Source organism: Cotesia typhae, unplaced genomic scaffold (assembly GCF_013202065.1).
Source record: "Cotesia typhae breed Kobodo isofemale line unplaced genomic scaffold, CoteBio_Ctyphae contig_43, whole genome shotgun sequence".
NCBI classification, from domain to species: Eukaryota; Metazoa; Arthropoda; class Insecta; order Hymenoptera; family Braconidae; genus Cotesia; species Cotesia typhae.
Genome location: NW_027423752.1, coordinates 4,034,754 through 4,052,012, shown reverse-complemented (window position 1 = coordinate 4,052,012; position 17,259 = coordinate 4,034,754). Strand labels below are relative to the sequence as shown.

The 17,259-nt window shown below is 34.4% G+C and overlaps 1 protein-coding gene across 1 annotated transcript in view; it reads left to right on the top strand.

Annotated features, from left to right (window-relative positions):
* Window positions 1–11,575, top strand: part of LOC141528236 (glutaredoxin domain-containing cysteine-rich protein CG31559) — a 31,885-nt gene extending 20,310 nt beyond the window's left edge. The window contains exon 3 of the mRNA XM_074244177.1: window positions 11,132–11,575. Within this exon, the coding sequence (XP_074100278.1) occupies window positions 11,132–11,311 (180 nt within the window). The 3' untranslated portion in view covers window positions 11,312–11,575. The remainder of the gene's footprint in view (window positions 1–11,131) is intronic.
* Window positions 11,576–17,259: the final 5,684 nt, after the last annotated feature.

Genomic DNA, 17,259 nt, shown 5'->3' with positions numbered 1-17,259 from the left:
CACTAGAGGAAGAAAGCAAACCGTTGACTGCTTTCACGATTCCTGGTCGTGGACTGTTTCAATTCCGAGTAATGCCTTTCGGCCTACATTCAGCGCCTGCGACGTTCCAGCGCGTGATGTACGAAGTGTTAGGCGCGGATCTTGAAACACACGTAGTAGTGTACCTGGACGACATAATCGTGGTTAGTGAAACCCTGAGCGAACATATGACAATCCTGAAAAAGGTCATGACTCGACTTCGCGCAGCGAACCTGAAATTGAATCCAGAGAAATCGCATTTCTTGAAGGAAAGTACCGTGTATTTAGGTCACGTAATCGACGAGCAGGGAATTCGAACGGACCCAGATAAGGTCCGAGCAATCACCGAGATTGCACCACCGCGGAATACCAAAGAGCTACGACAGTTCCTTGGTATGATTTCTTGGTATCGTCGTTTTATTCCGAGTTGCGCTGATTTGACTAAACCTCTGTCTTCCCTACTCCAAAAGAAGAAACGTTGGAAATGGGAAACCCCCGAACAAACCGCGTTCGATACACTGAAAAACCATCTAAAATCGGATCCATTATTGGTACCTCCGGATTTCGCAAAACGCTTCGTGCTACAAACTGATGCGAGTGACGTTGGAATAGACGCCGTGTTGACACAGGAACACGATGGCGCAGAAAAGGTCGTCGCATATGCGAGCCGAGGGCTGACGAAAGCTGAACGAAACTACAGCGTAACCGAAAAGGAATGCCTCGCAGTGGTCTGGGCAATCCAGAAACTGAGACCATATCTCGAAGAGTATGAGTTCACAGTTATCACGGACCACCAGTCACTAAAATGGCTCCGATCAATAGAGAGTCCGAGTGGACGCGTAGCACGATGGAGTCTGTACTTGCAACAGTACAATTTCGACGTTGTGTACCGAAAGAGGAAGTGGAACAAAGTCGCGGACGCGCTATCGCGAAGTAACCCCGAAAAATCCACTAAAGAAGATTTTCACGAGTCAGAATCCAACTTAATACTAGAAGCTTTAGAGCTTGGAGACACTTGGTACGAAAGAATCGTCAAAGGAGTCGAAAACGACCCCCAGCGTTATCCCGAGTACTGTTTGAAGCAAGGTCTGTTATACAGACATCGCTATCATAGTCTAGACTACACTGACAGAGGCGACGTCTGGAAATTATGTGTTCCAGTCGCAGGAGTCAGCAAAGTATTACGAGAAAATCATGACGTTCCTTCAGCCGGCCATTTAGGCATTGCAAAAACGATTGCTCGTGTTTCGAGCCAATACTATTGGCCACGTATGAGGGCAGAAATCACATCCTATGTACGCCAGTGCGGGACATGTCAGGCATTCAAAGCCTCACAGCAACCCTCGTTGGCCCCAATGGGAACAATCCCTGCCCTGAAGCCCTGGTCAGTCGTATCTGCAGTAGGGTGGGTCAAAAAAATCGAATAATTTATTTTTGATTTTATACTCTGAAAAATAGGTTCGTAGACACCTAAAAAGAATTCTCTCCAAGTATAAGCTCTTAATTATAACGGGAAGGTCCTCCGCTTTGCGGGTTTCTATTTTTTTCGAATAATCAGATAAAAAAATTTATATCTCGCTTCCAACTGCTTGGAAAAATATTCCGTGGCATAGATTTTGTGAGAAATTGAATGCTTTACAAAAAAGGTCTCTTATGACTTTTTCAAAAACTCAACCGATTAAAAGATATTCATAGTTGAAGTTTGGCTATTTTAAGGAAAATATTCGTTTTTATTATGAATTTTATAAGTCGATGAAAAAAATTATTTCGGATTGCGGAACTCATGATTTTGTAGGAAATTTACTGCTCTACAAAAATGGTCTCTTATGATTTTTGATTAAGTGAAGCCGTTACGAGATATTCATCGTCAAACATTAACGAATATCAATATTTCCAGTTTTTGATCAATAATTCGATAAATTTTAATTTAAACTATGAGTTTCAGGAAAATTTACATAAATTTGAGTTTCGATCGATAAAGAAATGTTATAATAAGTTAGATAAAGAATTATTGGAATTATCATTGATTTTCCTTGGAGAAATGCCTCAAGAAAAGATTTCTTTCAAACGTCCTGGTGCTGTTCATCATGCTAGATGGATGGCTAAGGCCATTTATAGTTTGAAAATGTATCTATTCAGAGATGAATTCAAACTCTCTCAGAAAGAATTGCATGGTCTTCGTCATTTCTGTATTTTTATAGTCACATTGTATTTAAAAGCTTGGTTTTCATCAACTTCTGCAACAACTGCTGCTTATCATGACTTGCAGTTTATGAAAAATTTATTGGAGTACAAACATATCAATCCTTTGATTTCTTCAGCTACGTGTGAAAAAATGATTTCGCACTTATGGTATTTGAGCGATGAACTTGCCATTTTATCACTGTTTGACGATGGCGTTCCATTAGAAGTAAAAAAAAGTATTGTTGAAGCTGTTAATACTCGTGAAGGTACAGATTCTAAAGCTAAAAGATTTGTAATTGCTAAAAAGATTTGAATTCATTGGCGCAGAGAACTCTGAGTGACTTTGTGTCTAAAAAGTCATTAAATCTTTTCAAAATCTTCGATCTACCGTATGACTTTCTTGATATCGATGTTGAATTATGGCCTACTAATGAGAGTTATCTCGAAAATAAAGAATACTTTCAACAACTAAAAGTTGTCAATGATTCAGCAGAGCGAGCTGTTGCATTAGTCAGTGAATATAATCAATGCTTGACAAAAATGAAGAACAATTCCAGTACTTATTGCAAGTTGTCAAAGAACATCAAAAACATTCCCAAATTGTAATAAAAGAAATTATTTATAGTAATAGCGTACTGTTATGTTAAAAATATAGACAATTATATTGCAATTGATAATTCAATAAAAAATTTATCTATAAAAAAGTTAAATACTGGTTGTTTCTCACTTGATTCAATACTTTTCATATTAAATTTGACAAAGAAATATGTCATTCACTTCAAATTAAACTAATCATTGGCTATATGTCGAAAAAAATGCTCTAATTTCTTGTTTTAATGCAATCAAACAAGCTCAAGACTGAAAACAATATTAAAAAAATTGTTTATAACATTTTTTTATCGATCGAAACTCAAATTTATGTAAATTTTCCTGAAACTCATAGTTTAAATTAAAATTTATCGAATTATTGATCAAAAACTGGAAATATTGATATTCGTTAATGTTTGACGATGAATATCTCGTAACGGCTTCACTTAATCAAAAAATAATAAGAGACCATTTTTGTAGAGCAGTAAATTTCCTACAAAATCATGAGTTCCGCAATCCGAAATAATTTTTTTTCATCGACTTATAAAATTCATAATAAAAACGAATATTTTCCTTAAAATAGCCAAACTTCAACTATGAATATCTTTTAATCGGTTGAATTTTTGAAAAAGTCATAAGAGACCTTTTTTGTAAAGCATTCAATTTCTCACAAAATCTATGCCACGGAATATTTTTCCAAGCAGTTGGAAGCGAGATATAAATTTTTTTATCTGATTATTCGAAAAAAATAGAAACCCGCAAAGCGGAGGACCTTCCCGTTATAATTAAGAGCTTATACTTGGAGAGAATTCTTTTTAGGTGTCTACGAACCTATTTTTCAGAGTATAAAGTCAAAAATAAATTATTCGATTTTTTTGACCCACCCTAATCTGCAGACATAATAGGCCCCAAACCACGATCGTCGCGAGGGATGAGCTATCTGGTAGTTTTTCAAGACAAATTCTCCAAGTGGATAGAAATCCAACCGCTACGACGTCAAACCGCCTCCGCGATTGCGACTGCTTTCAAGGAAAGAGTCTTGCTGCGTTTCGGTAGGGTAGACTCGGTGATTACCGACAATGGTACCCCCTTTGTAAGCAAGGAGTTCACCTCCTTATTGCAACAATTCGGGATAAATCACGTGCGAACCCCACCATATTCGCCTCAATGCAATCCCGTCGAGAGAACAAATCGGGTCATAGGAACAATGATTGCCCAATTCGTAGGATCAAATCAACGAAACTGGGACAAAAAAGTTCCAGAATTCACTTTCGCCTATAACACTGCGAAACATGACGTAACAGAATTTTCCCCGGCGTATTTAAATTACGGCCGCGAAATCCTACCCCCTTTGTCAATAAGAGCACGAGCCAACCGAGGGAAAGACGAGGTTTATGATCCGCGTCGGGCAGCCAAGACCTTGGAAGACACCACCGAGTTGGTCAAGGTTAACCTGGCCCAAGCCTATGGGAAACAAGCCAAGTATTATGATCGCAAGCGTGGCCCCTGGCAACCAGCTCTTGGAGACCTGGTCAGCAAGAGGGAGCACCATTTGTCATCAGCAATTGATCACTTTTCGGCTAAACTTGCTGAAAAGTACGCGACGGGTTTTACCGTAACTAAAATCGTCGGACCTTCCGTATACGAGGTTAGAAAAGAGGGTAAAACTTTTACCGCGCACATAAAGGACTTGAAACCGTTTCATGAGGGAAATCCTCCGGAACCTGACCATGAAAAACCTGAACGCGAACAAATTGACCGCGAGAACCCCGAATCAGAGCTAGACGAAACCTTGGTATCGCGTCGTGTAACCCGAGCCATGGCCAAAAAGGCAAAATTAGCCTCAGCCGCCGGAGAACCGGGTTGAAAGCGGGATGCCAAGTACATTGTTAGAGCCAAGTTATATTTTTTCTTGTTGTTTCGGACATATTTAGACTGGTTTAGTTTGGAAATTCTGTTCAAACTGTATCACTTAGTAGCCAATCACGTAATTTTCCTAACTCGAAATGACGATACAGGGTTATGAGTCAAAATCATGTCTAACGAAATACAAAGTTGCGTTTTTTTTTTGTTTTGTTTAATAGTAGGAAAACTTAGGATCGAGAATCAAAACTGGTCTTAGGAATGTTGTTTGAATCATATTGTTAAGTGAGATTATTATTTTCTATCGTAGTTTAAAATCAGACTTACAACATGGAGCCGAAATTTACCGAAGAGGAGGAAATATGGCTACTCGAGGAGATGCTGAGGAGACCGTTGAACGTTGTTCTCACCCCCCTGCCAGAAACTGCGAGACCGGCAACCCCTAACCCCGAAAACGTCGCAATACCAGAGCCCTACGATCCAGCCAATCCAGGATTTGTAAGACCTGATCGACGCCCAGCCACACCGACCACCCCTGCGACCACCACAGGCGGAACGCAAGCAAAAAGGGTTAGCCATGGGCTATTTAAGAGCAAAAAGCCCAAGACACTGATCAGGCCAGTCACGACCAGCTGGTTGGGACTGACCAGGAAGCCGAGATCCAAAGCCAGTAGGTTGGGAGACCTCTTTGGGGCCAGCCCCACACGGGAAATCTCTCCAAGGAAGAATCCAGACATCGAAGACGGAAACCACAACGCAACAACCAACCCGGGCCCACGCTTCAAGCGTAGTCCCCAGTTGATGACTGCGCCACAGATGACAAAACCTGTTGAACCTGCTGCTGAATCTGGTACACCGTTGGAAGTCGAGGAACTTGCTGAACCTACCAACGAGAATCCTGTTGAAACCGCGGTTGATGCCGTTGTACCTGCTGTTGACCCTGGAAAGGGAAAGGAAAGCGTTAACCGTCCGGGCCTATGCCATCAGCACAGTCCCCAACGGGAAGGTCCGAGAATCCGAGAAACCACGGCTTTCTCGAACAACGTGCGCTGGATAATACCACGGAAGCCGCGTGAGCCGAGGCCTGAGCCAGAAGCCCGCTCTTTGATGCCAGAGTACCCAGAACTGGAAGACTATCCAGAGTCCTTTGCAGACAAGCCTGGAGACCTGTTCCTCAGCCCACAGAAGACCAAGACCCCGATGCAAAAACTAAAGGAATCTTTGATCTCCTTGGAAAACGTGGAAATCCGACCATTCCTGACAGGAAAGAAAACCAAACGAACCTTCACCGCCTACGACAAGCACGGGCGCATCTGGAAGGTCACGCAGACGAGGAACCAGCCGAAGCCGACACTGAAATTGACCGAGGAACGTCTAGAAGATCGGTTGGCCAGGTACACCTAAAGAAAAGTGGCAAACTGGTTCACCACTTTTCTTTTCAAGGAAAGAGGGGTGTGACCGAAATATAGGGAAATGGGACTGAGTCAGAGAGAGAGGGCAGATGGCCAGTGCAGGACAGCTGAGGAGTAGGGCGCGGAAGAAGGGACAAGGAGGGAAACAACGGCGGCTACCTACTCTTCGTCTGTTATGATCGCCTGATACTTCGACGGGCGTAATTTCTTAAAATTTATTGATATACAATGTAAATAGTCCGTTTTCCTTGATTTAAATTGTTTAGTTACGAGTTCAGTATTATTATTTTGATTATTGGTTATATTATCACCAAAGACGTGTGAAAATATTATTATTCAATTTTGTTTTGACTATTAATTCTAAAATTATTTTGGTTAGCGAATAGCGTTTTGTTTAAAACAATTAGTGTTTAATGTTTAGTTATGAACGGCGAATTCTAGACGGGCTAATAATTAGCAATTATAAACATTTATTCGGATGAAGCGTTTTAGTTATAAGATATTATTTTGTCTACGACGATTATTAATTGTGATTATATTTCTTTTTTATGTTATTAGTGATCAGTACTATAACTATTATTAGTTATACCATTATTATTACGAACGAGTATTATTTTGTTTATGATTTATCAAATTACTATTATATTGGACTTAGTTCATAGTATTTAACCAAGAGATCTCAGACAATAATTATTAATTATTGGCATATTATTATTTAATTTTGAGATATTTTGTTATTTTGATTTATAATTTTGCCAGGACTGATGCGAAAAATATTTCCTTTATTATAAGTCAAAGTTTATTGTCCACTAAAATTGTCACGGCGTTTTGTTTATAATTTTAAGATTGATTAGATTGAAGAAAACTTGTAATAATTTAAACGAGCGAAAATATTCTAAGTCCCGGGCGATATTTAGTATGGAAAAGCAAAGAATGATCAGAGAATGAAGGAAGACCGATTAAAATAGTCAAATCGAATTTCGAAACTGAGAATTTGAGACAGCGAAGGGATAGATAATGAGGGAATTGCCAATTAAATAAGTAGTTTACAAACAATAGATAGATGGCAAAAACGATTATTCTGTTTCGTTAGAAGAGAATGGTTGGAAAAATAATAAGGCCCGAAAATTTGGCACGAAAAGGTGAGTCTTGTGACAGAGTGTTATTGAGGTGAATATTCTTCCATCATTAACAGCAAGAAGGGACATTACCTCGGTTCGTCTTGAACACGGGTAAATACCTTTATACTCTAAGGAAGATTCGACTCCCTGGATTTTTGACCCTCTGTCAAAAAACCAGTAGGTAATCACACGCCGTGCAGGTGGGGGCGAAGAGGACATTCTCCATTCGCTCTCAGGGTAGAGATTTAGGCCCAGGGGTGACGACTAGTCTCCTGGGGAGTGGGGAACCAGCTTTTGGAACCGTAGTTCGCGATTTTGACGAGTGCGAGAGTGTTTGGAATTTTGTAAAGACCACGTTTGATCGGATCTTCGTTGCCGACGAAGGCACGCGTATGTAAAACTCATTGTTCGTTGATAGGAGTTAGAATATTTCATTTGTTTTGTGTTATTTGTAAATTTTCTTCACGTATTTAACTGATTGTGATAAATAAAAATACTATTTTATCGTTAACACAACCTGTTTGATCTCTCGAATTATTTCTTTAGATTTAATATCTGTTATGCCATTTATAAGTAATTAAGTTTTCTTGACATTTATTACTTTGTTTGGTTTTGTATATTAGTCCTATCCCCGTTTTGACCCTGGACTCCGGCGAGCTTCAGATTCGAGCAACGGGGGTGTTTGTGTCGCAGTATCAATTATTTCTTTTTGTTCTATCAAACACTTTGGTTTAGAAACTTAAAAGAAAACACTGAAAAATTACCCGTTACAGACATCTACCTAAAAAATAGGATTTGTAACATATAAAAGAACTTTGATGATAAAAGCTGAAAATTAATTTATTCTTGATTTTAGTTTAATGTTCCCGACTACAAAATAAATTGAAAATATCATATATCGAAAGTTGACGAATGATAGCCTAAATTGAAGATAATCATGTGACCTTTAACATAAATTTAATAGATTTGAGCTAACTCCTATGACTTAAAAATTATTCAAAGAAAAAAGTCCGAAATACGTTCGTTGAACAATTGTTCAAATTTTCAAATTAATTCGAAAAATCATAAAAACTAGACGAATAATAGATTAAATTGGAGATAATTAAATGAAATTTGAGATAAATCAAATAGATTTTATCTATCTTTTACATCTGGCAAATTATTTCTATAAAATATACGGAAGTTAACATTTTTTAAATATAAAAAAAAATTTTGAACAAATTTGTTAAGAATTCTCGGTAGAATAACATTCATAAGTCGGTTGTACTATTAAACATTGCAAGACAATGATTCAATTGCACTCTTAACTTTGATAAAATACCTAATAATGGTCAAAATGTCAATGTTGTATACGTCGAATTAAAGATAATTTCATGAGCTTTCACATGAATTCATCATAAATTAGCCATCCCTTTTCAATCAAAAGTTATACATCAATGAACTCACCGAAAATATGATTTTTACTATTTTGAAGAGCCACCATTTCTAAATTTATTGACGGATTTCGCTCATCTTCGAATTTATTCAAGGTTACTATCCAAAGAATATGTGCACCAAGTTTCATCTAAATCCGTTAAGAATTATAGGTACTATCGTGTATATAAGCCGCTTGATAATACATATATATACATATATAAACTTTCGAACCAATATTATTTTTGAGCTATACTCGACTAGTTAGATGATATAACAAAACTCCGACTTAATTTTCTCATGAGGGCCAATGCAATAGATAGATTTCGATAAAATCTACCTAAAAAAAAATTAACTAGCTCGAGGCATCCAATTTTCTTCAGAAATAATTTTTAAAGAATTTATAAGTTACTTTTTTTATGAAATAATTAAAAACTTTCCTATCTAAAAATTAAAGTGCATTTTCTCTCAGTTTTTTATTATGTAATGGATCTGCTAATAAAAAATAGTAAATTTAAGAATTTCTGCTAACTTCGGTATCATTTATTCTTAGAGAATAATATCAATAATTTTGACTGAAAAAAAAAAAGGGTTCAAGAACAATTCTTAAAATTTTACTTTTTCTTCATGTTAAATAATTGAGAATAAACCATACCTCAATACTTGACAATATACAACATTTAGATGTAACAAAATTACCCTAGGATCCGGAAGTTATATCAGTATTGCTGGACGTCTTATTGAAGTATTAAGTACTCTAAATGTCAGAGCTCATCGTATACTAATCGTAATCTTCATAACTGATAGGTAAAATATAGAATAGAATAGAATAGAATAACATTAACAAAGTGTACTAATCTGATTCGTTATCTCTGTCAATTTCAACTATATTACTAAATCAATTTTAAATAGTACAATCTACTAGCAGAATTATGAAAGAACTAAATGATTCTCTCTGTTACTAAATACCGAAATTTGAAGCAAGATAAGTCATGATTCCAATTAGTGATGATTCAGTTTTCTGAAAGTTATATTAATAGAAATTATTAATAGAGACATCAAGTATTAGAATGTACTTAGACTTAGATTGAGGTATCGTAATGAACATCGTGAATCAGGAATCATATAATTGAAAATTTAGTTATAACACTCAGTACATCAGGATCTGTGTCCGTTTGCCGTTACGAACATGGATTCATCTGACTATTCTTACATAAGTTTTCATCAATCCTCCTAAGTAAATTATTCAGTTAATTAAGTAAATTTATGTATTACTATTGCACGACTCATAATACAAAGCAGCAAAGAATGCTCCTCTGTGCAATTATTTTTATTGTTATATTCTTGGTAGTACTCAGAAACTAACATAACTCGTGTACCATCAAACGGATAATTCTATGAAAATAAATTCTTCAATTTTCGAAGATTTATTTATTGTAATAAGAACGAGGAAATCATTGAAATAAACTAAAAATTTTTTCCCGTCTAGCAGCAGAAAAATTTTCAAAACTTGAAAAAGCGATAATTTTACAAAAAATCTAGAGATCTAAAAATTATTTTTTTGTGTTAAAAAAACTGCGTCAATTGTCGTGAACTGTATCAAAATTGGTTAAATTATTCGAGAGATACTTAATTTTTAAAAACTCCAAAAAAGTGTCATTTCAACATAACTTCAAAATTTTACGTTGAATTGTTTGGTAGGGAATGAATAATTTTTTGGTGCTTAAAAAATTACGTCGAATGCTGCAAGCCCTATCAAAAACGATTGATTCGATCGGAAGATATCGCAATTTAGAATTTTCAAAAAAGTATGTATTTACAATCACTAAATTTTCGAGCTGAAGAAGCTCAAAAAATATACAAGTTATATTTTTGAGCTCGAATAGTTCAAAATTTTAAAACAAACATCCTACCGAGCGTTTTGAACTCGTACATAGCGAAAAGTTCCAGGGCCTGCAGGTTGAACCGTTTTTTAGATTTTTTTTTTTTTTTTCAACGACTCGTTTTATCCTTGCGAGAATTTGGTATTCAAAAAAGCTTTCTAATTGGGAATTGTTTAATTGTAATTAATTGTAATGAAAAACTAAGCTGCTATTTTCTTTGTTAATTTACATAAAATATAACTCTCTTAAAAGAAATTAGTGAAATTCCACTGATTTAACCAGTCAACTTCACTGATTTACCAGTGAAATTGCATTCACTGGTTGGAATCAGTGAAATTCCACTGATTTTTTTTTTAAATAGTATGGTAAATTTAGTTCTAAATGCTCATTATGCATGTTATAGTAACAGTTGGAACTGACTTGACTAATAGAAATTCTGCGAAAAATTTGAAATTAAGTTACTTCAATATTTTAAAATAATATATTTCCTCCTTCCCGCTTTACTCTGTCAATTACCAATATGGCATATTTTTTATTACAAATTTACTTAGCATCATCTTTTTTTTTTTTAATGTTCAAAATTTTTTATTCACATTATTATGAATTTTCAAATTTTTATTTATTATGTTTTTTTTTTTTATTATTCCAGTTCCATGGCGCACGCAAAGTATGCGGAGTGTGTGGTGACGATGGCTTCGTACCGTGTATTTCTTGTCATGGGAGCAAAAAATCCTGGAGATGGCACGGATTTCTCAACGAAATCTGCGCTCTGAGATGCACCAATTGTGACGAGATGGGCCTGATGCCTTGTCCAATGTGTCTAAGATGAACAAATGTTGAAAATAAATCAGAGTTATTTTATTTTTGTCACTTATCTTATTGCTCAAATATGAATCCACTATACAGATATAAATTTATTAATCTTTTAAAAAAATTCTATTGTCATTATAATAATAATTATTATTATTATATTAATTGTAATTTTTAATTTGAAAATTACTCTGTAATTTTTGGTTGTTTTTGTTAACGTTATTACTAAAATTATCCGATGCATATCAGTGTAAAATATTTAATAAAACAAATAAACAATGCATTTAATCAATATTTTCGATTCCTTGGCTTTCGCAATTGCAGGTCTAACATTCATGATAATTTTAGTTATTATAATTGACTTATCTTTGCAGGCATATAAAACCGCTCAGTAATTGAGATAAATGGCAAGAATATTACGCACATGGATGAGTAATTTGAAACAATACCGTCTATAATAATATCATTGAGTGAATACGCTTTCGAATTATTAAATTTTTTATTCTATCACAATTGTTTTATTTTTGTTGAGAAAAAATTTTTTGAAAATAGTGCAAAACTCTCAATCTTGAAAACAAAATTGAAAAAAAAGTTTTGAGCTTTAAAACATAAAAATTAATTACATAAATAATTGTATTTTTTTTATTCTTAAGATCTCTTAATTCTCTAAATTAAAATACATGAAAGTCTTGAAGTTAGTCAAAGGTCGAAACTCGCAAAAAACGGGCTACGATTAATTATCGGTTAAAGTTTACGCGCATGCGTACCGCGTTATTCAAATTTTTCATATAAGTTTTTCTCATACAAGTTTTTCATATAAGTTGCATTAAAAATGCTAGTTTCAATGTCTGGAGCCAATCAGAACTAGAGAGTTTCAGACGAATAGCGAAATAAATTCAAGAAAGTAATGGATTATTTTTTATTAAATGTTATTCGTAAATTGAATAGTTTTTTTTGTCATTTTTATTTATGCTTAGTAACAGAATTATAATATGTCAGTACAGTTAACGGTTAGAATGACAATTATAAAGGTATAGCATGAACAAACGATTGAGAGGATTAAAAATAAAGCTGCAACTTTATCTCACGGGCAGAAAATCGTCATTTTCTGCCCGCCGGGAAGAAAATGATTGATTCCTGCCCGGCATCAGTTGCATTGGTCTGAAATTGACTAGTTTCGGTTGGATCAACAGGCATTGAAACTCGCATTTTCAATGCAAGTTATATGAAAAATTCATTATGTATAGTTGTAAATACCCCAAACACAACTAGTGTCAATTAAAATCGATAAAATTATTATTCAACGGTGATACAATTTTAATGCATTGTATTAATTGAGTTACTAAAATATGTGCGGGCGATAATAAATAAACGTCAACGATAAATTGATTTATTATCAAACGTTTTGTATAGTATAAGAGAGACATAATGCTTGCTGTACCGATTACCACAACACTAGTTAATATTGTTTTCAAATTGTATATTTAATCGAGTTGTATCGGTCAAATCACGGCCGAGTTATTGTAATTTAATGTTTTTTAATTGCTTGTTGAATGTTTCATCAACAATCGGTGATTGATTACTGTTTATCAACCACTATTATACAATCATAACTGAAATTCTATTAATTATAAATTATGATTACTTAATATTGTTATTCGCGATGAGTTTTTTATTTTCTTTTTTTTCTGACAATATGTGCATTAAAAAAAAAGAAAAACTCTAACAGAATCGATAAGCTTCAAAATTTGAAGAAATTTTTCCTCTAAATCATTGTAAAATGTTAAAAAAATACTGTTGATCGTTCTGTACGATTTGGAATTTCAAAAATTAAATTTTGTTTCTCAAAAATCAAATCCGACAAAATACAATTTTATTTAATTTCAAAATATTTAACTGCTCATATCTTAAAAACTAAGGACTTCAGCGATAAGAACGTGAAAAATAATTTTGTCGGACATTGAATTTCCTCTCAATTTTTTACTTGCATTCTTCTTACAAAACGAACCATTCTATTATTATCTTTAATAATGTACCAAAAAAGTCCAAAAAATGATTTTTTAAATGAAAAAATTAACATGAAACAGGAAGTAATTAAAATTAAAGTTGAGTCCAAAGGGCCTAAAGTTAAAGGCTCAAATTTCGAGACAATTTTTTTTTTCCAAACACAGCAAATTAATTTTTATTTCTATAAAAAATTGACCTCATTAAAAAAAAAAAAAAAAAAAAAAAAAAATAGGAAAACCGTTGACCCTAAAGGCCATCCCTGAAATTTCCGGCTAATTTCATACTTAAGCGCTTGAAATTGCACTCATTACATTTTTGAGTTCTTTGAAGTCAAAAATATAATTTTTTTGTAGGTTTGAGCTCTCCGAGCTCAAAAGTCTGATGGAAGTTTAATAAAACACAATTTTTTGAATTTTCAAACCGCAATAACTTTTGAATTAATGAACCGATTTTTACCTGGTTGGCGGTATTCGACGCAGTTCTTTAAGATTCATAATGAACTCTGAAGCTTGAATTGATCTGATTAGGAATTTCAGAGTAATTCCGAAAAAATACTTTTTTGGGTTTTCTTTTGACAACGATAACTCACGAACAAATCAATCGATTTTCACGCAGTTGGCAGCATATGACGCAGTTTTTTAAATTTCATGATATAAGTTTTAAACACAAACTGATCAGACATAAAATTTCGGTGTTATTCGAAAAAAATACTTTTTTCCGATTTTTTTTTGTTAACGATAAGTCAAAGATAAGTAACGAATCAATCGATTTTGACGAGCTTGGCAGCAATCGACGTGGTTTTTGGATGTTAAGAGCGGATTAGTTATTGGAATTGATCGGTAAAGCCCCCCCCCCCACACGCACACGCACACATACATACATCCATACATACAGACGTACAGGCACCATCGCGGCAATAGTCAGGGAAGCTTTCTAGGATCTTGAAACGTAGAGATCTTATGGAAACTCGATTTCCGAAAAACGGGGTAAAACCAATAACTTCCTGATTGTTGAAAATTTTCAATTTTTTTATGGAGAAGTTTAAAACTATTTAAACTCGTGAATTATATTTGACAACCTTTTTTTTTATGACATAAATGAAGTAAAATCCTCGAATGAAATTTTAAAAATAATATTTTTTTTGAATTCGGTTTTTTTTTTCTGTTTAATAAAGAATAAACTTTTGCTTTAAAATATATTGACTTAATCATTGTTATAAAAAATAAAAAAATGTTTTGTCGATATTTTTTTATGAATCGTACACTTATAATTTCAGAAAATTAAAATTTTTTCTAAATGAATTTTGTAGCAGTTAAATGATATTTGAAGATAATATTTTTTTTTTTTCATCAAGTTGTTTTTCTCTAATGCATGTATGTTGTGGAAGTTATTTTAAACCGCACATAATTTTTAAACATTAAATGTACCTTGACATTGCTCCGATTTATTGTTAGCTATTTCATTATCCGTAATTCTCCGTTACGTGACAGAAATAATTCATGTATACTTATATAAACTAATTAACGCAAATAATTTCCGTTATAAAATATATTATGCACGTAAAATGAATCTCAATACATACATATATATATATATATATATATATATATATATATATATATATATATATATATATATATATATATATATATATATATATTTTTCATACCTCGTCAATGGAAAATGAGTACAATTCCAAATACTTATTAACTGAAATCGTACATAATATTATAACACTATAGAATTTATATTTCATATCAAATCTATGATTACTTTCCTTGGTAACGTAATTAGTAATTAATTTCGTTTTCAAGTCTTAATTACAGAACAGTTTTTGCTTTTCACTCTATATCCGTACTGTTACGAATAAGGTTATTACTGTAATTGTATAGATATATTTATTTTCTTTTTTTTAATGCATTTTTATTTTCACGATAATAATTTGTTCAATTTTTCCGCGGTAAAAAATATGAAAAATATAGGAAATCTCTAGAGTACAAGTGAAATTACGAAGTTTTGTTCATAATTAAAATACATTTGATTTTTCAGCCGAAGTTTTAGGCGCCGCACAGTTAAAAAATTACGGTAATTTTTTTCTTATTTAATCAGCCGTTATTTTTTTAAATAACAGTTGGAGCAAAAAATACAAATTTTAATAATGTTCTTTTATTTGACCTTCATTCCCCTGAAATATTAATAGTTAGAAAAAATTTCAACCACAACTTTTTTACTGTAAATTAGCTTTGAACGTCATACAGGACTATTGGTTTTACTTTTATTTCAAAATAAAAGCTTTCAGTGGAACTATTCAATATGAAATTATTAAATTGCTTCAGAAAATATCTATACCGTAGTATTTTATTACGAAAATATGAAAAATTTTAGTATTATATAAAAAAGAAATACGCAAAATATTTAATAGAATATAAAGATGGTTTGAATGTGAAACACGGAAATTCAGTGAGGAACAATGTTACAAGAAATGTAATTTTCTGACAATTGATTTTTTCGAAATGAATCATGATGAGTTTTTTAACTTCCCACTAAGAATAGTATATTACACATCGAGGGAAGTAAAGTAAGAATTGTCTCAGATCACATGTAATTGTTGGCCGAGGCGAAGCCGAGGTCAACAAACATGTGATCGGATGCTTTCTTATTTACTTCCTGAGGAGTGTATGCTATTTTTTTGCTCGACGAAGGCAGAAAGTGGTAACTTCGTTTAGCGCAACGGGCCGAAAGTTGACGCTTTCTGCCCGTCGAGCAAAAAAATTAAAAATTTTCAAAATTCGGGAAGTTATTGGTTTTACCCCGTTTTTCGAAAATCGAGTTCGTATCAGATCTCGACGTTTTGAGGTCCTAGGAAGCTTCCCTGAATGTTTTCGCGCTGATGTCCATATGTGTGTGTGTGTGTGTTTTTTTTTTATTTATAGAGAAGGAAAAACCTTTCAAAAACACCGCTATCTTGACATGTGATGATCGGTAGTGTAGGATTTCCACCCACTAAAAAACCTCCTCTCTCCTTCCCCGTAGATGATACGGAGATGACTGGATCGGAACCGCGTTAGCATTACTTCAATCCAGTCCATGTTGCACCTCACGATGCCTACTCCTGGTTACTGGTCCCTTTCTGCGATTTTTTTTAAAAGGCGCTGCGCTTAGGCTGTAACAGCTGACCAGTTATCTTATTTGCTGAGCATGCAGGTTACCAAGCTCTCCGGGGAGAGAGTGGTGCCAATAGTTTCTTCGGTGCTGCTTCTGTAATTCTTCGACCGATCACACTCGAAAGTGTGTTCGGCGTCGTCAACAAACTAATCTTGAAAAGATAGGCGTTAAACTGTCCATCTCCTGACAATAGCTTGGTCAGAAAGAAGTCTGTTTCTCCATGCTTCTGAGAAAGCCAGACGTTTATGTCCGGAATCAGGCGTGCCGTCCATCTGCCCTTTTCCCCGGATGTCCATCGGTCCTGCCACTCGTGTAAGGTTTCCGTCTCTATCTTCGCTCTTGCCTTCTTAGAGTTGTCATCATTAGTTTTGGCGTCGTAGATTTTCTCCCTCTCGAATGCTAGTAAGTCGATTGGTGTGGCTCCTGCTTTAACCAATATGGCTGCTTCTGACACCGTGCGATTAGCACAAGTGATTCTGATCGCTCCTGGTCGTAGCACTACCGCGATTTTGCACCGAGAAGTCTTCTGTTTAAGGTTATCCGCCCATATTTCCGCTCCGCAAAGTAATATCGAGTGGAATACTTCTAAGAGCAGCCTCCTTTTTCTGGTTCGTGGTCCCACCGTGTTGGCCATGATTCTCGACAGGTTGAATACTGTCTTGTTTGCTTTCATGCATGTGTTTTCAAGATGTTCTCGAAAAGACAGTTTCTTGTCGATCAATACTCCTAGATAACGCAGTGCCCTTGTAGATGTCAATGTTGTCCCGCCCATGTCGACGACGAAAAGTTTTGAGA